The sequence below is a fragment of the Phaethon aethereus genome, assembly GCF_964289735.1.
Source record: "Phaethon aethereus genome assembly, chromosome: 2".
Taxonomy (NCBI): Eukaryota; Metazoa; Chordata; class Aves; order Phaethontiformes; family Phaethontidae; genus Phaethon; species Phaethon aethereus.
The window spans coordinates 126,256,730-126,276,623 of NC_138582.1; the positions used below are offsets into that span (position 1 = coordinate 126,256,730).

General features: G+C 40.0%; 1 protein-coding gene across 1 annotated transcript in view; it reads left to right on the top strand.

Moving 5' to 3' along the window:
- Nucleotides 1-19,820, top strand: part of GADL1 (glutamate decarboxylase like 1) — a gene marked incomplete at both ends in the record, with an annotated part of 131,926 nt that extends 112,106 nt beyond the window's left edge. The window contains one exon of the mRNA XM_081996483.1: nucleotides 19,647-19,820. Within this exon, the coding sequence (XP_081852609.1) occupies nucleotides 19,647-19,820 (174 nt within the window). The remainder of the gene's footprint in view (nucleotides 1-19,646) is intronic.
- Nucleotides 19,821-19,894: the final 74 nt, after the last annotated feature.

The following is a 19,894-nucleotide window of genomic DNA, read 5'->3' on the forward strand; positions in this document are numbered from 1 at the left end:
GGAGCCTCACTAGCAGCAACATTTGATTGATGCCCTATTTACAACATGTGGAGATATGCTAGTTATTAAATCTTGCTTAGTTTTACTTCATTGCTATTGTGTGGTCCTAATTCTTTGTGCTGTTGCTGTGTGAGTTGTTCCTGCTATTTTTCATCTAAATGGCTTGTGTAAGGCTTTCTTATTAATGCTCTAAGTGCAAGTAAATCATCAAGAAAACTTGTAATATCAGCAAAATAATGAAGGCAGGCTGACCAAAAAAATGGTGTTTGGCAAAGATATAAATGTAACTGAGCACAAAAGACTAAATTTCAAATCTGTTTCTATCTATTTTAAAATGACTATATATTCTTACCCTTAACCCATTACAAATTAAATCCAGAACGAGTTTTTCTTTTTTTAAATTTTATGTTCATATTGTCTTATGCCAATGGATGGACCTTACTTCACTAGGTCCATCTTGTTACCAGTTCTAATACTGGTGCTTGTTTTCCAAAATTTCTGTGGTATCCCCCAAATTATCCAAAGATTCACTGAACCTTTTTTAATCTGGGGTACAAGCCATCAGGCCTTCAGAGCTAAAAATTTGCCCTCAGTAGATCTTTAACACCCCAATAGCTGCTGATGGCTTGGAAAGTTGTGGTAGGAATACCTCCATGGAGAAATTGAAAGTTTATTAAGCACTTCGTCCTTGCCTGCATTTTTAATGATTAACCATAGGTAGGGCTTCACTCGTCCCTAATGTACATACTAAAGTGTTTCTTTTTCCCTTAGTCCTATCAATCAAGGATTTTTTTTCCTTCTCATAAATTTTATCCATGTCACATTTGTATTGATTGCTATCTGATCCGTTTCCCCCTTTCAACTTGTTAAATATTGCTTTGCTATCTTCGCCTTGCCAATAAACCAGGATGGGCTTTTAGATAAAGCTGTCGTCTGTCTTGATTGAAGGATTGCAGCTTTTGGCCATCTAATCCCTTCTTAAAGAGCTTTAAGCTTTCATCTATATTTTCCACCTGAAGCTTTTTGGAAATTAAGTCTTTTGAAACACCCTTTGTGACTGGAACCATCCTTTTCCTTTGGCTGCAGTGAGTATAGTCAGGTTGTGATCAGTTCACAGAGGGAAGCGCTGATTGATAGACCAATGATTAATTCCTCTGTGCCACAATACGGTTGCAAATGAGGATGTATTGTACTGGGTCCGCACCAGCGCTGCTGGTGAGTTGGGACAGGATGCATTACTGATTGTTGTATGAGATGGGGGCTGTCTGGACGTGCTAGGTCTGTGTGTGTGATAACGGGATGCGGCAGCCGGGGAAGGGAGGGCAGGCACAGCCTGTGCTGGGTATCCGTGTGTCTTAGCTGCTTAAATGATGCCTCAGTGTGATTAATATAATGCAGTTTTCTGCAGAGACCCTGGATGTAGCATCTGTGCTTGTGAATCAGGCTAATTTTCGCCTTCAACAGTAGCTGTGAGGTAGTTGTGTTGACTCGGAGGGTTCGCTGCTCCAGCTGCCGAAGCGCTCTGCGGGAAGGTGAGTGCCTAGGGACGGTGGTTAGTAGCTGGCTGTAGGACCCACCCTGCATGTCCGACTCTGGAAACCACATACGGGGGGGAATCCGCACGCCGGTGGCTGTGTCATGGCGCAGAGCTCGGGCCCAGCCGGATGAAGTGCTACTCCTGCAGTTGGGGATTACACCAAGACCACTTTTTCCAACAGAGGTTTTTAAGCTGTAGCTAAGTAGTAAAGCGAGGCGACCATCGGGGGGCACCAGAACAACAGTAATGTGTTGGAACGGCTCATTAGTGCACGCGCGGTTAATGTCTATTTGGTGCAGTCAGGAAAGAAAAAAACAAACTATGTTTGAAGAGGGGAGAAAATTTCTTCCAGTCCTTAAATCAACATATTTTCCTTAGTAATACTGCCAGCTCTGTTTTGAAGGCATGAGCTGTTAAAGAATAAAACGTAGTAAGCATGAATTATCTCCTACTTTCCAGGCAAGCACTAGCTTTTTCTTTCTTTTTTTCTTTTTTTTTTCTTTAAAATCCATTGTATGAAATTATGTATTGCCTACAAGGTTTAGACTAGAAAGTTATTTTGAATAAGGTATTTTGAATAATTATCACTGAGAGGTCAGTGTCTAATAAAACATGATACTGCTTGTAGAGATTTTACAGTTCTCTCCTTCCTAGGCATTTGAGTGTCCTATATGTGGTCTAAATGCAGTAATATTTGAGGAGTTAGTATACAGTTTTAACAACAGTTGAGTGTTGGTTGTTTTTTTCTTTTCCCCTGAGTGACAATTCAGCTGATGGTCTGAATTTCAGATGTGAAGGAATACTTCAAGACATCCCTTCTGGCTATTTGCTCTATGTGGATTTTAGCATGGGTAGATATTGTATAACTGTGACTATAGGCTACTGGTAAATCATGGTGTCAAAGTATCTTTCCCTGCTCCTTGACCTGGCCTCACAAGAAAAGGCAGGGGAAGTAGTATTTTTCCATTTAAAAAGAAGACTTTTCTGCTGTCTACAGGCAAAGGCTTCTTCCAGGTATCTCCTGAAATTCCTCCTGCTAATCTCTGATGAAAATTTACAGTACTGTTATTTAATGTTGCAGGTATGACCCTGTTTCAGTAAAGATGTGTTTTCTGGTTTGTTTTAGCCTTTTTAAGGTCCTCAGTATGAAGACACTGAGTTTCTGTGTCTTGAGTCACAGCATGCTTTCTGCAAGGCAAGGCTACTAGCCAAAATCTGGCCTTGCTTGGCCAGTGCTGTTGGAAAGCATTGTCCAGGTTATCCCAAGTCATCTGCAATGATCAAAACGTGAAGCTGCCAGGGACTTCCATCTCCAGCGGTACTGGTGGGCTTTCTTTGTCCAGTCGTCTTACTGATTTACCAGCCATGAGGTGAAGCAAAATCAGAATGTGGGGTTTAGTTATAACAACACACACAATCCATTTTTTGTAAGTGAAAAATTTTGCAAATAGTATTTCTGACAATCTTGAAAAAAAATCAGAGAACAATGAAATGAATGTAACATGTAAACAACTGGAAAAGTTACAGAGACTTGATGAAAGGACTTGAAAGGACTCCTTGCCTGAAACCATGTTGCTTTTTCCCACTAAGTAGTGGCCTGAAAAAGGTACTACTTCACTATGCAGGTCTTGCTTTCTTTATATCCCTAGTCCATCACAGTCACAGACTACTAGAAAACAGTGTTATCATGAAACATCTGGCTTTCATCAGGCAGCTAGGGACAGCTGGAAATTCCCTCTTTTTCAAGTTCACTAAGCCTATCCAAGGTCTTCTAAAAATGATGAAAAGAACTGTTAATCCTACCTCTGCTTAACTTTAAATCGGGAAGTCTCTCCTTAAATTTGTGCAGTTCCTTAATTCATGCACTAGATGGTGATCAAAAGCAGACCAAGTCGTATGCTCTCTTACGCTTCCCAAAGTCACAGTTGACAGTGGAAAATGAAAGCACATGAGACTGACCATTTTTCCTGCCAAGCTTTTAAACTTTTTTCTCCGTCCCTGAATGATTAATCTTTTTAGCAGGATCCTCTTAAAGATTAAGGTAGGAAAGAAAGTGTTTAGTAGTGCTGCTAAATTCATACATCCTGTTGGAACTGTGATTTTTAGATCAGTTGTTTGATAAACACATAGGAAGTGCTTCTGTCTGTGCGATTACCAAATATTCACAAAATATCCCATAACTTCAAGCTGGGATCAGTGTTGTTTCCAGAATACAGAAATTCAAATATACCAATTCTTAAAATAATTGCTACGGACTGAAACCCAGTCTCTGAATGTAGAAATTGGTTACTGGTGGTTAGTACAAGGTATTAATGGAGAAGGGGGAGCACTACTCTGAAAACATGATTACAGATTTGTATAAGATTAAAAACAAACCAAGGAGAAACCATTTCCATTCTGCCCACCCTGAAATTATAGAAACTGCCCTAATGCCGTACCTTGGGAATACTACTGTCTTCAAAGGGAAAGATTGCAAGATGCATTTTGGATTCTATAACTGTAAAAACACATTCCACCGAGAAGAACCAGTCAAAAATATTCCTGTTACTAAAAAATCAAAGAATAATTTTCAGATATGGAGACTGACAAATAGAGTTAGGCAGATTAGGGACACAGGGAAAGCTAGTACAATATTGCATAGAACAATGGTGGGTAGAAAATACCAGTGGTGAAGTGTTTAGATAGTAGAAGGGGAATGTACAACACACGGGACTGTACTATAGCTATTATAGGCCAACAATGTAGTTCAAATAAACAGTTGAAAGAAGGAGAGTATCACGTACATAGCAATTCTTAATAGCTGTGAGGATTTTTTTTGTCCTCTGTGTACGTTTGTAAGTAAGGCAGCAGAAGTCTGTCTCAGGACTACTGCTCAGAGCCACTGTCGTGCATACGTCCTTCCTCTGGCAGGGTTAAAAGCTGGTGGAACCAGCCCTCTTGCTGCTCCAGCGTGGTAAGGGGTCCCACAGGTGGTGGCTGTTGCAAAAGATACAGTACTGTGGAGGCACCTTCACTTGTGGAAAGATGGAGGAGATCTGGTGGTGCATGGAGCAATGGTGTGACTTAAATTAGGCTTAAATTGAGAGTCCTCTTTTTTTTCTTCCTGAGCAGAACACACTCAATGCTGACACCTTATCCCAGAAGCTGGGTAAAGAGATGCCCCTGGGCAATAACCTCAAGTTAAATATTTGTAGCTCTTTGTGACTTCAGTGAGGCAGGCAGTGAAGGCACAGATCAGCAGTGGTTAGGAAGCTGGATAAGGGTAAATAAGTATCTACTCACAGGCAATTGTAGAGTTAAAAAGAGCAAAAGAAAATTTGATGCAGCTACAACATGTTTTACACTAGTGATCCGTGTAGCAATGAGGAAATGCATGGAAAAGCAAGATTCCAGACAACTGAGTTGATGATATGATTCATACACTGACTTTTTAACTCAGCACTCAGCCTGGTTATAATGAGAATCATCTGAGGGAAATAAAATAACAACAGTTTGAAGCTTGTAGGGGGGCAGTAGCCTGTAGCCATGCTAGATGCAGAGAGTCAATTGCTCTGTAGCACGTTGGAGAGATGGAGGTTGTGCCACGTACTAGATGGAATTTTTTCTTTGGCTTGTTTTTTGTGTTTCTGTTTTTTGGAGGAGTCTGCTGCAAGTCTGACTTTTGTTCTAAATTAGTCCTACACAGCTGCCTGTATACACTTGCATATATAACATATGCATGCACATAGTCTGTGTACAAATGAAAACTGGATCTTTGCATGTACACATAGATGGCTTGGCAGCAGTGCACCAAAGGGATTTGTATGCACTAATTTTATAAAAACTGGCTCTGAATGTATGAAGGGAAGTAGTGTCAAGAGGGCTGAGCACACCCTTAGTATGGTGTTAGCACGTATTCTCACAACTGTTCTTGGTTAAAGATGGCTCTTCCTCAAACAGAATCAGAACTGCAAAACCTCACATTGTCTCATTCTGTGCATTTTAAGTTTTTGAGCTTGGAGAACTTAACGTACAATAGGATAATGAGGTAAAAGCATATGTGAATTTAATTTTAGTCTGAAGTTCCATTTTGAGTTCATGCCAGATGAAGCCAGATGAACCTCCACCCTGAAGGCAAAGTTTTCTAATGATCAGTATCCATGTGTGGGACCAATGGGATGCTCCTGGGATCAAATGCAAATGAGTTCTTATGTATAGAAAATTATTCAAAGCACGTGTCCTCCCAGTTTCAGTGAAAATTGTCAACCACAGAAAAGACTTCAACGCAGTGGCAATTCAGTACAATGTCAGAAGGTGGCTGAATTCAGGTGTCCTCAGGACCCAGGGGGCTTCCTCCTTTTCCAGCCCAGTAGGTAAGAGGCCACTGTGGTTCCCTGTCCCTCTGTCCAGTGGCTACACACAATAGGTGCACATGTGCACACATATGTGCACACATACACACACAAAATATACAATATACACAAAGCTGGCTGCACAGATCAACACAGAGAGCAGTGTCTTTACTGGCACCCCCATAAACACATATAATGGTCATATAGATATGAACAGTATGAACCACTCAATTCTCTTGAGCTGATAAGGACTGAAATGTTGTGGGGTAAATATATGCACATTTTTTATGGTCTCTCTGGTAGCTAGTCTCAGATATTGAGTCCATCCAGCTGCTGGCACCTTGGTCTGCAAAATGTTCAGGTTACAGGTACTCGGACCTCTTATCCTGCTAGCTGGCTTGTCCATCTTGAAGTTCATTAGTGTTCACACATCCACAAAGAAGAAAGAAATAGGTTTTAATAAGAATATAGGATAGTTTGCTATGATCAAGTGCAGGGTTTAGCTAGGTGAGTGTACTGATCAACAGTCTGTATCTGATTACCCTGTTTATCTTCTTTTCCCTCTATTTTCCCCACACTTGTTCCTCCCCATCCACCCTGACCTCTCTCTGGCCCTACTTTTGGTCCTTCACCTAAGCATCCCATAATATGTTTTCTACAGTCCTGGAATTTTCTTCCTTCTGTATCCCATTGGAAGTACTGTACCCCTCACCTGGCATTCCTTTGAGAGTTTTTCATTTATTTCTCTTTGTGGATCTCACACTAGTGTCCTCCTTTGATAGTCAGAGGAGCAGTCAATGTGATGTGCTTCATTTTCACTGATCAGGTTACTAGGGTTCCTCTGCCTGTTGTTTAACTGATTCTTGATGGATCTTTGTGTTCTTTGTGGTTAGCCTTTAATAACATCACCTAATGCACAACTATGATGTTAGTCACCAGCGGAGCACTTGGTTCCCCTTGATTCTGCTTCTACTCTGAATATCCTCCCTCTGCACTGTGACCGGTGCAGCTCTTGGGCCTATCCAGCAGTTCCATAACCTAGAAACAGCAGAGGAATGTGGATTTTAGATATCTTTGATTTGAGATAAACGGTCTACATAGACTTCATTTTACCTTGCTTTAGCCATCTAAAACTTAGGCAGGGGTCCTCCACTGAAGCCCACGGAGGAGGAGAGAAGCTTTTCCAGATTGAGCCCATCTATCTTAGATGCCTACTCTAGGACGAGGTGAACCATCCTCTGGAGGTGCTTCATTTTCTCTATTAATTAAAGGCAAAGCCTAGATGACTAGCTTGTGCTAGATGTCCAACTTTTAGACTGCCAAAATGATGGCAGTTGAATCCTAGTTTCCACATTTTACCTTTGATGCTGGAGGCCATGTCTCTGGGTAACACGCAATGTACCGTTCAATGCACTTAACGCTATTACTCTCCTTATATGTGAGACTCTTACAGAAATAAGCATCTACTGTCTGTAAACAATGCAGATTCTGATGGAAAAATGCTGTCAAGGATCAATATAAGTCAATATATGGAGCTGAAACTTGGGAACTGTTGTATATATTACTGAAGTGTGTGGCATAAAGAAGATGGAATGACCAGGATTTGATTTTCTGTGATCCCTCATGTCCTCACCAAGTCTTCACCAACTTCACACCAGTCACCAGCCCTGGGTGTGTGCTGTGAATGCACGGAGTGCTAACCACTGGTGGAGCTGTCATCTGCGCTGCAAGTGGGGCACTCTGCATCGCACCCTGATGCCCGAGTTCAGCTGTGCTTCCTTCAGGAAGGAAACCACTTTGACCCAAATGGCAGCGAGTTTGTGTGTACTCTGAAAGAATATTTGCCGTGCAGCTTTGCGCTAAAAGTACCCTGTCCTGCTCGCTGACTTACTAATGTACCTCAGTGATGCTTTGGCATAGAGTTGTGGTTAAGATCTCGGTCATTATTGCCTTTCTGTGCTTCAGATCCTTCCAGAGATTAAGATGGAGAAGATAGTATTTCCTCTTATCTATGAAGTACGTTGAAATGTGGGGATGGAAAGCACTGTAAAACTCAAAAATAGAAGGGATTTTTTACTTAGGAGTGACTCCTTTTTCTTTTCCCTTTTTCTTTTTCCTGACAGTAGCTACTTACTGATTTATGTCCCTGCTCTTTACCTGCCTAGTGCATGAATAGTAGATGGATGTGGCTTTAGGAGTATCAGGTTTTTAAGACAAATGATAAAGTTTAAAAAACGGTGTAGCTCAAACAGAGCTTTTGATTCCTTAGCTGTGCTGGTCCTGTCGGAAGAATGGAAGGAAGAACCCAATGTAATGTACAATAATATAGTCATGGTAGAGAAAAAAATAAGTATTTCTCTCCCCAGTTATTTCATTTTATTGCAAATTATATGATTTAATTATCAAAGCACAGTAATTATGACCCATGCAATACTAATGACTATTGGCAACAAGGCTCACGAGGACGCACAATCTAATTAGCTTTAATGGGATGGATTTAATAATACATTGGATTAACATCTGGTAGAACCAAGTATCAAGATTTATTGTTCTCTGAATAAATATTGACCTCTTGCTCTCAGGTCAATAAATCTTAAGCTTTCCTCCACTTAAATGAGTATCTACTTACTACGTTAGCACTCTTCTGTTTCCTATCACCAACTTCACTAGGAGGAGAAGAGAGCTCCACTTCCCTCCTGCTGCATCAAACGCTTCTTTAAGAAATTGCAAGAAAGCATTGGATTTGCAGATAGAGGAAAAAATGGTTGGGGCCTAAACTCTTTGTCCTTTCTTCACATAAAATTGCCCTTCCTTACTGTTGCTTGAGAAGCAGAAATTTCAGAAATGTTCAGAAAAAATCAATTAATAGTAATGCCACAGAAAATGTGCGTAGCTTGCATCATCTGCTCAATTAAGCAGTCTTTGTATTTTGTGTAATGTTGTGAGTGGTGTCAGAAATATTTGTGGGGGTGAGTAGGAGTAAATCCCGCTCCTTCATGTGTCCCGTGATACAACGTTTTCTCTAAGACTTCAGATTTCATTTTGTGCTGCAGATATTTCAGCACAGATTCCTTTCTCAACTGTAGGCGTCTCAAGAGGTTTGAGATGGAATATGTTTCTTTTTCATGCCTACAAGGGAGGAATTTCTTGTTACTCTCCAAAGGGGTTGGTACAGTCAGAAATATCTACAAGTCTTGCAAAATTTCTTATAACCAAGAAGAGTTTCTTTAAAAGCAGTAGAAAACACTTGAGATTGATATCTATTCAGCAGATATTGAGACCTTCCTTTCAAATTTAATAGAGTTATAAGAAAACATGTGTTAGTCTAATTCTACTGCAGGTGAATTCAGCTATAAAACTCCCAGTGACTTCAATGACGGACTGTAGGTGAACGTTGATTAATGTGGCAAATTTTTTCCTGAGCCACTGATCAATTGGAGACTTTATAAATTTTGTAGAAAGATTATTTATATTTATTGAATTCTGTGGAACCTTTTCAATAAAGGAAATGAAATCTAGCAGACTTTGTTGGGTGAGTTTTATATAGTAGATTGTAACTGCTTTCAAAGATCAAAATATTGTTCTTGTGCTCTTTCTCATCTCTTGTAAAAATATGTATGCTGGTGCAGAAGCCTGACAAAAACATGCAAGTTTTTCACTTTTTTTCACCCTGCTATTCTTTTGCTTCTAATTGTACAATTTTTAGCTTTTTGGTGTGATTTATACATAACTGTGGCACTAAGGGAAATTGTGGCATTTGCCATGATCCAGAGTGAATACCTGGTCAGGCTGATGAAAGAATAAGGGTCTTAAAGCAATTTGATGTACAGGATTAGAGGATTTAATCTATGCCTCTGAGTGCTAAGCCATATTTATAGTGGTATAGGATAGACCTGAGGTTAGCAATATTTTTAATTCCATGTATTGCTTTTGAGGTAAGTATTTTCTTACAAATCTCTGCAAAACAGATGCTAAATTTTGAGCCCAGTGTGTCTTTCCCCCGCCATCTGCCCTTAAATTATGTAGGGATTGACTGCAGTCTAGTCCTATTTTGGTTCTTTAGTTTGCAAGTACTTGTAGGTGCAAATAATTATTTTCCCTTTGCTTTCCATCCTTTCAGGCTGCAAGAAAATTTGCAAATTTGGAAACCCTAGGGGTCCTGGTTTGTTCTTTCAGTTTCCTGATTGTCCATGCATTTGTAGCATATGTTGCAATTAAGTTGTGGATTAAAAAAAAAAAAAGGAAAGCATGCTCACAGGATGAGGAGAGGAGGAAGGCTGAGCTGGAATGAACGTTGTCCTGAGACCAGGTGTACATGAGGAAAGTGATGTTGACTTTGGTAGGGCTCCATGTGGAAGGGTTTGGTGGCCTTTATTTCACATTCAGATTGGGCTTTAAATAAATGAATCTCAGGTAGGCAAAACAATTCTAATAACTGACAGTTGTTGGTCCTATAATTCACTGGGTGGAGGGGGGAAGGGGGAAATTTTCTTTGTTAAATTGAGTGATCAGATCAGACAGCAGCCTTGCTTTTGTGGTGGCAGTCTGGGTCATGGTAGACACTATCCCCTCATCCTCCCCAAGAGATTGTAAGCAGCCTCTGAGAAATTAATTATGATGTTTTTAAGGGAGAAAAGAAGACAGAAAAGATATCTTGTTTTGTTGTAATACTCATTTTTCTTTAGATTTGGTTAAAGAATATGTACACAGATGCGTTGCTGTTCTTTAATCCTTAATGTAATGCAAACACAGAAGGTGCTTCTACCTTATGCCAGAAGCTGACTTGTGCAAGTAGTAAACAAGATCTTAACAGTTGGGAATCATTCCAAGTTTCTGTAGTGAGGTTCCTTTTTCTACACCAGAAGCGTGTCGAGTTTTTGAACTTGTGTCGTCATATAATGTAATCTTCCTATTGTGAAGTGCTCCTCCCAGCCCCAGACATTTACATTGCACTGTGATTTCTTTTTTCCCCCAATGGAGTAGAACAGAAGCTCATCCCTATGCATATAAACTAAAAAGGATATTTTTTTTGTTAGTTATTCTTGCTTTCAAGATGACAAGCTACCCTTTCATCCTGGATGGAGAAGGGGAGCTTGTCTTTGACAGAGTTGAAAGACTGGAAAACCTAGTCACTAAAATGGGAACTTAACAAAATGTTGCACAGAAGAACCTCGTGTATGCTATGAGAGCTTTTAAAAATAATTGGTTTTATAAAACCAGTAGCACTCAACTCTTGTTTGAACAGATCAGAGCACTGGATTCATAGCGTTGTGTGCTATCCTTTGGAGTTTTCTTAATGCCTACACTTTCCACAAGGCTTGTTAATAAGATGTGGGTAAAGCAACACAGAAATGTGGGAGAAATAGTAAGAAATCCACGGGAATTCGCTTGAAAAGCTACATGCACTCAGACAGAAGATGACATGGGACTGTGCACCTGGAAAACCATGTTGTTCACCAATGTACGTTTTACCTCTAAGGAAAAACATACGCAAACATCTTTAAGTGCTGATTCTGTTCTGGGTACTGTTGGTTCTGCCACCTCCTTTTCAGAGGCAAATACCACTAGTGTAAAAGCCTTTGTCTGAAGGCTGTTTTTTGTTGCGTAAAAGACTGGCTAAAGAAGTCATTTAAGGCAATCAAAATCTGAAGCCAGCCTGCCACCTCCTATTACTCAAGTAATTTTCAGTGATTTGTGGGCTTCATTAATGTGTCTTCTGGCAAAAAGCAACGGGTGAGAAAATGACGTGCAAAATATGATAGTGTAGACATACCGCACAGCCCTGAGTTGAAGGTGCATGGAGAATGGTATTGGGACAAAAATAGAGCAGCATCTGTTCTCCTTTGATATGTTGGTTGCTCTGAAGAATGTGGAAGTGGTTACTGCTATTTTGACAAATGCACTTATTTCTTCTTTTGTTGCCTGGTGTGGCACGAGGGGAACACTGGCGCAATAGTGTACGGCAATAATTTATTAGTGGTTTAGGGATGTGGGCCCAGAACAAATTCTAGACAAAAGAAAAACATGTTTGGGTTTTACAGAGCGCCTTGGCTACAGGAACAAAGCTGTGATTGGGTGTGCAAATATTTGGTATTTCGATTGTCCCAGTTGGGGTGACAGCTGACAAATGGTCTGAGTTTGTTTTTAATTATCACCAAAAGGGAAAAAGCCTGTTGTTTTAAAGCCAGCAACTGATGTTGCAGCACAAGGCAAGAAAAGATATTTAACAGTGGAGGTTATACTTTCTCAGTGTTATAATATGTTGAAAGCACTATTACTTCCAAATATTTATCAATTTTAGCTAGTTTTATGATTACAACCAACCAAAAAAAGTGTTCGGTTCACTTGTATTGCATCCAATGATCAATATTTAAAAGCCAGCTACTGTTCTTACTTAATACTGGTTGGTGTCACTGATATCAAAGTTATCTTCTGCAGTCACACTGGGAAATGCAGCAGATATGCTGTGACAGATGTTTGAGAGACCTATTTGGCACAGAAATTATTTAATATCTATCATACTAGCATACAGAGCACCCATGAGGTATTGGGGCCGATTACAACAGATGTATGAACACATAGAGACTTGACTGCCCAGAAGGGTTATAAGCCTCCTGTGAAGGGAAAAAGAAACCTGTTACCTAAAAGAGATGGAGTGATTTGTCCAAACAGCCTCTGGCAGGGTTAGGGAGCAATCCTGTTTGTTGATTCTATGTCCGGTACTTCAACCACTGCGCTATTATTGAAGCAAGACAAAAAACAATATTGTGAAGACCCACTTAAATTAATAGCCCATATGTAAAAGTTTAAAATTGTGTCCAAATACTTCACTGAATTGGGGTTTTGTTTACGTTTTTGGTGGCAATCGCTGTACAATAATTGTTTTCTTATGAATATACATGAAACTGAACTGGTCGTTGCTAGCAGGAAGCATAACTTGTCAGACTCTGAATAGCCAATAAGTTGCCTTTTAAGTAATAATCATAAACTTCCAAATGAAAATTTGCCCCTTCTGGGGGAGCCAAAATAGATTTTTGTGGTCAGATGAGAGAGACTGTTCTGGATAAACTTGTCTTCCATTGCAAGGAATAATTGAGGCAAGAACACAAAATGTGTTTTCCATTTTTGTGAAATCATGAGAATGTGATCTTTCCATTTTGTCAAAAGGGCGACTTCTTTTGTCTTCTAGCTAAAAATCTTCAGCCAATTTCTAGTGCAGTATTCAGTTCCTTGGAAAATTTCATCAAGGCTCTATTCGAGGATGAGAAATAGTTTGAACTGCTAATACGCTCCCGTCCTTCCAAAACTGTCTAGCCTGCTTTTGTGGATCTCTAGAAAGGTTATTGATTTACTGCGAGTGTGGCTTTCTCTAGTAAAAGCTGAAGGCTGTTTGCAAACTGCCACCTGAAGCAGACATATAAAGAGGAAATTTAGATAATTGCATTCTGTTTCCATTGAAGTCTGTGGAAATTTTGAAATGAATTTCAGGAGAAGCAGAATGGTGTCTGGTGACTGGGAGTTGCTGCTGCCAGCAGCTGGAATAGCTCTTCAGCTTTACATTGCATAGATGCTCAGTGACCTGGGAACTGTCCAAAAGATTTGGAAAAAAAACTTCTGATAGCGGTTGCCAGTATTAACACCAGTTTTTATAGGCATTCTGACTTTGTAGTACTTGCTGGGCTAGCACGAATAGAGTCATCCACACTACTCGAAGCTGTTCGTATGAGATTCCCAGCCAAATTTTGCTGACAGAACAGCAGTCCTGTTAATGTTCTTATACTTTCTGTCTTTTCTGGGCCCCAGAAATTCTACAGATGTTTCAGTTAAGCAGTGTCAGCACTTTTGATCCCACATAGTTATGGTTGTACAAATAATGGATTTTTTGGTTTGGCCATTGAATTAAGAAACTGGAAGCAATTCTTGGTTTTAGTTGACCAGAAGGAATTTTTATTCAGACAAGCTAAAATGCAGCAATTTTCTTAGTTTTGGTTTCCTCAGTCCTTTTCTACTGGCTGCAATAAAAATGGGCCAATTTTAATTTTAAATTTTAATTGAAAACAGTGTTTTGAAACACATACCCAAAATACTTTTGTTTCAATAATTTAGAAAACCTGTAGGATTTTCTGGTTTCCATGTATTTCTGGCTAATGCTATCTTTTCACTTGGGCTATTTGTCAAATTCACAATTTTTTTTTTCCCCCGAAGCAAAATATTTTCATAAATTCATTGCTTAGCAGAATATTTTACCCAGCATTGTTACCAATTTACAACTCATTCCTATTGCCTTAGTGTTTAAATACAAAATTTACAGGATGTTGCTTTTAAAGAGTATAACCTCGAGCCTACAGTTTGGAAAAGCTGTTGTGGTATGTCAACATCTGGTATGACTAGACTAATACAACTAGAGTCTGTGAGAATGATGGCTGAACAGGTAGCATTGAGGCAGCAGAGGTACAGTGCCAGAGGCACAGAAAATCATTTGTGGTAGGACAGTTTGAAAATACTGGATTAGGTCTAAAATGAGTTCCCTTACAGATTAAGGGAGGGCATGGAGAAAGAAATTTATAACCAAGGTTGGACATAGCCTTCCATTATCAGCAAGCGATTCTGCAGGTGTCCAACCTGAGCTTTTTTGCATTTTCAGCATATCTGTTAATTGCAATTGTCAGAGGCAACATTAGAGCAGAAAAATAAGAGGCTAATTAAAAGCAGTAGGTGCTTATTTCTTTATTTCAGCAAGAAGAACAAGGTAGCATATTTGTTGGGCAATTCTGCTTCTCTTTAGGACAACTTATTTGGCTATCCGTACCCAGCAGCATTAGTGAGTTGGGGTCAGGGACTCAGTGGATTTACCTCATATGAATAAAAGAGCTACATTACTCTTTTTTGTCCTTTGTTATCAGAAAGCATCAGTTATTTCAGACTAAATATAAGACTTGAGCTATAAACTGGTAATAGTGGGGCATGTATTTTAGAAGTTAATGGGATTGTGTGATTTGAAAAGCTAGGCACCTGGTTATCTTAAGCTTTTTTTTTTTTTTTTGTAGTTCAAATACACTTTTACAAACCAATTCTAATTACAAATGTCCATACTGTTCAACAGGAGGTAGCTTACAGTGAGTGAATTCCAAAGCATAGTACTCTGCCGTGACTAATGGGCTGTGAACATCACCTCTTTAACAGAGCTGCTCTGGAGATTTCACTTTACACAAGAAACGCATGTGCTAGGAAATTGTTCTTAGCTTAAGAACCAGGCTTACATAGCTTGACCACTGTGAGAGTGGTTTCAGGGGCCTTGCTAGCTGGAAGAAGAAGAAATTATCTCAAATAGGTGTTTCATCAAGTCCTCTGAAAGGATTTTAAGTGTCCAAACTTGGGAACTAGCTCTTGGAGACACTAGGGACATGCTTCTCCTGCTGTGAATGTGCTCAACTTTTTTGTTGATTCAGTCTTTAATAGTGGTTGCTGAAGTGTGTTATGTGGGCACGGGCTAAGCTTGGTGAAAATTCTTGAAGTAACTTGCATTGAATGCCATTGACGAGTCAACTAGGGGGAACACAATGGTTTTTAAGGTATTGCCCTGTGGTATGATTGTGCAGAATCACTCTTCTCAAGGATAGTTGAGATATGGAGAGGGAGATACATTGCTTTCCAAATCCTCCTGGTGCACTAGATACTTCAGCTATAGCGTCCAAGCTGGCTCTGTGGCTATTTAACACACTGCTCTGTGTGTGTGTACGCGCTGGGAAGGAACATTGGCATCTTCCAAGTGAATATATATGAGGGTCAGCTGTGGTCTGGATTCTTGATTGAAACGGCTTAAACTTTAGGGCTAAACTTTCTGTTGTTTGTTGTGTGGCTGAGTGCTGGCTGAGAGTGGAAGAAGAGATTATCCTGTCACCCAGGTAGATGGAGAAGGAGATAAACTATTATGTCATGTTGCTCTAGTTTAAAAACTCTGCTATTAATAGTAAGGGAAGCATGACACGTTACAGCCTTTGTGTAGATCTGCACAGGGAGACTGTGTTTGCACCCGTCAGTCCTCAGGCAAAGCAGTTCCGTGGGCCTCTGGTTGCACAGTGCAACGTGAGCAGCTCTGCTACAGGATGGCCCTCCACGCACTGCACCTCCTCCTCACCTTCCTAGGTGGAAGAAGGGCATGTCTGATAGCTAATACGCTGCTGAAGTGAGCATTTGAAATCATAATCTCCAGGGTGGATTGGCAGGGGAGGCCGGCGGTGGGAAGGAAGTGGTGAAGGGAGCAAAGGACAGAAGAGGACTTTGGTTTTAGGACACATTACACTTAAAATTCTGAGACTGTTCCACTGACGGGCCACATAAAGAATTAGATTTACAATTTGGTAAGTTCCGTAGTAAAATAATTGGACTGGTGAAGCAATCTTACTTTCAGTAAATTGCTTTCCGAGGAGCCTATCCTGATTGGGGCTGTGCAGCTCGCTCTGATCTTTGAGCATCCTCAGGTCTCGTTGACTTCAGTGGGAATTAAACTCATTGAACTCCTCACTAGGTAATTAGTTCTTTATAGGTCTAATATTTCTGCTGCAAAGTGGTGGCTGCCTTTACTTTCAGTTAGGAGTCATACCCAGTGCTCCTCAAGTCCAAGCCTTAGCAGGCATGTATCATTTAATGCTTCTTTTGTAAGACATGTACTTAGGCATTTGTGCATATATTGTTCCATACTGCTTTCTGTGGATAGGATCCCTGATAGTTTTGTTACACTGACTGCATCACGTTACAAAAACATGCAAAATACTTGATGGAAAATCCAAAAAGAATCCTGTCGAAAGCCCGTAAGACAGTTTTATGTTTTGTTTTGTTTCTTTTAAGTAGGAAGTATTTGTTTTTCTTTCAAAAAGTGATGGATGCACTTCCAATTAAGAGGACAACTTCATTAGCATGGAGGATGAATGAGATGATAAATGAGATAATGAAAGTGAGATTTTTCTGCCTTTCCTTTCCATTAGAGAAGACTATTGAAATGCATTATATTTACATTCCTCAAATTACTGAAGCTCTAAATGTTTTTGCTTTCATGGTCTCCATTTGTGCACATTTTGGGATGATGGATTATGGAGCACTGGGTGTTGAGATGAAGAGAATCGATAGTGTGATACAAAAGATGAAATAACTCTGATGGAACATCAATAAAGGCTAAAAGTTGCCACAGGGATTTGAATCTTAAAGAAGAGCTTGAAAAACTATATTAGGTAGAATTTGCTTCTCCCCTTGCACTTGTAGTGTCTTTATTCCATGAGCAGAAGTCGCTTGGGGGTTCTTGTCAAGCACAGGGATGGAGGAATTTTTTTTTTCTGTATGTAGATGGTGCCCAGCACAATGCCTCCCGGGTGCGATGTCTTCCAAGCATTGTCACAGGGTCATTGCTATCTCAGCCTATACCTGGCATGAATAAAAACGGAATAGAGTTCTTAATAGCCTTGTGTGCTGTTAAAGGGTTCAACAAATGCAAACTGCACGAGAAGTAGGCGAGTTTTTATCATGTCATGTTTAAGAGAACGTGTGTTGCAGGTCTATTCACTGGTGTGCATAACCAGTATTCCCAACCAGAGTCTTCCCATTTGACTCCACCACTGGAAAAAGTGCAAGAACAATTTGAAGACCCAGATTTTGCCCTAGTGTTAGCACTGCACAAATAGCCTTAGCAATTTGTTAGGATGCGGTTTGGAATATTTGGTCTGGAGCAGAGAGGATTGCCAAATAACATACTTTTCAGGATGCAGAAGGCTGTCTCATGCAAAATAGCTGTCATGTCTATCCAAGCAGAACTCCATTGTTTTGGTTTTGTTCTTTTTTTCTTGAGTATGGACTAAATGAGGTTAGTCTGATGTAATTCTGAGCTATAAAACAAGAAAATTGAGGAATCCTTGAATATTTGCTAGGCAGACAGAAACCCAGGTGGGTGATCGTATAGGGATATATTTGATGAATTCTGTCTCTAAATGATGTACGCATTGCAGATACACAGCAGAATTGTATTTTCATTGGTAGCTTTCCTTAGGATCTTTATGCGAGGCACACCTGGAGCTCCACATTAGATTTTATGGATTTTATGGAAAAAGGTGCTATTGAATGTGACTGAAGGTATCACAGTATGCTTCTTAACATTTCTGTTGTAATTCTGAGTGTTCCTGTCCTCATTGTTAACTTCTTGTTTCCCAAATGTTTATTAGAACTACTTTCACAACTTATTTCTCATTTTTTTGCTTGCAGGAATATGCAAAAAATCAAAATTCTGATTGCACATTGCATTCTGAAAGGATATTCATTGCTTTCACCTGCATAACTCATACTGATGTCACACTCTGGACTTTAATTAGAATTCTGACTCCATCATTCTCATAGTTTAAAAAACAAACACGAAATAAACCGCATAGCTTTATCACAAAGATAAACCAAAACCAGAGAGGCAGATTAACTTAGTGCCATAAACACTCCTCTGAATTCAATATACATTTTGAAACAATAGTAATTTAGACATGTACCACTAAACAAATATGGGAAAGCCAGGCTGTTAGTGTTGAAAATCTTAGCTGTTTCTATCTAAGCAAAGATATGTGAAAGAAGATATGAAAAAAAAGTCCCAAGTATGGGACTTGCCTACTAAAATACGCCATGTAAAAATAAAGCTATTAAGGCAAGGTTGGCATCATCATTTTTTGTTTGCCAGTCAGGTGGTAGTTTCTGGCACTAAGTTTTAGAGCTGAAATAAATTAATGCAGAAACCAAGGTTAGGTCATACACCTTTTTGCTTAGTTCAAAGTCAAACCCTCACAAAAGGAAGAAAAAGAATGCACTGTTCTGAAATATTCTGTTATTAGTAATATATTAAAATGCAACACATTTTAAAAAATACTACTTCTGTTAAATTATTTATTTATGTTGAATTTTGTCTTCCAAGGAATAGAGTACTTAATCCAGCAATGCATTTAAGCTTATGACTGATTTCAAGCATGGGAACATAGAACTACTCACGTGCTTAAAGTTAAGTACAAGATTAATTGGACAAGGTTAATAGCCCTTCTGGGATGAGATCAAGTGTGCAGCCATAAGGACCTGACTTTGCCAATCTTACTCATGTATTTTTTCTGCAGTGAGACGCCTATGAGATTTTATCCCGACACAAGAGTGGTGTAGCCAAATGCTACTTACGCCCTAAATCTAAGAGATGAAATCTTAAGCTTCAGGATCAGGCCTTCTCCCTTAATATTGCATCACGCTGACTTTGGCAGCCTAAGTTTCATAGGGGTTCAGTGGAGAGTGTCCTCTAGGGATAACTGCGTTGCAGATGTGGTGGGAGAAGGGCCAGCAAGGGCGAGTAGTCAAGCTTAGCCTAGTTAGCCCAAGGAGACAAACACTGCCTTTAACCAGCTGCAGTTGATATTCTTCCTGAGTTCAAAGCTTTGATCTAAATCAGGAGGACTACAGATCTTAACCCAAGCTAATGATGAACCTTAACCCATGCCACAGATGAATGCCTCAAGCAGCAGGCCTTTGTGGGGTTTAGATCTTGCTCTGATTCTTTCAGGAGTCCCAGAACTTGAGGGTCTCAGTGCACAGTCTGCCTCTAAACCTGCAGGTCAGAGCTTTAGTGTTTCTTGGGGCAGGCAGTGGGAAGGCAGGCAAGGGGTACAAAACTCATATACTTCAAAAAAACTTTGTAAGTCACAAAATACAGTTCCTGCCCAAATCTGCTGTATTTCTGAGTGTGACACCAACCCTTTTTTTGTCTCTACTTTCAGGTTGCTCCTATAATTAAAGAAAGGATGATGAAGAAGGGCAGCATGATGCTTGGGTACCAGCCTCACCGGGGCAAAGTCAACTTCTTCCGCCAGGTCGTCATCAGCCCGCAAGTTAGTCGGAAGGACATGGACTTCTTGCTGGATGAAATTGAACTGCTTGCTAAGGACTTGTAGATGTAGCTCCACAGCACTGGGCACTGCTCACCTGTGATATTTATGGAGAGAGAATGGCAGCAGCATTCTGGTGC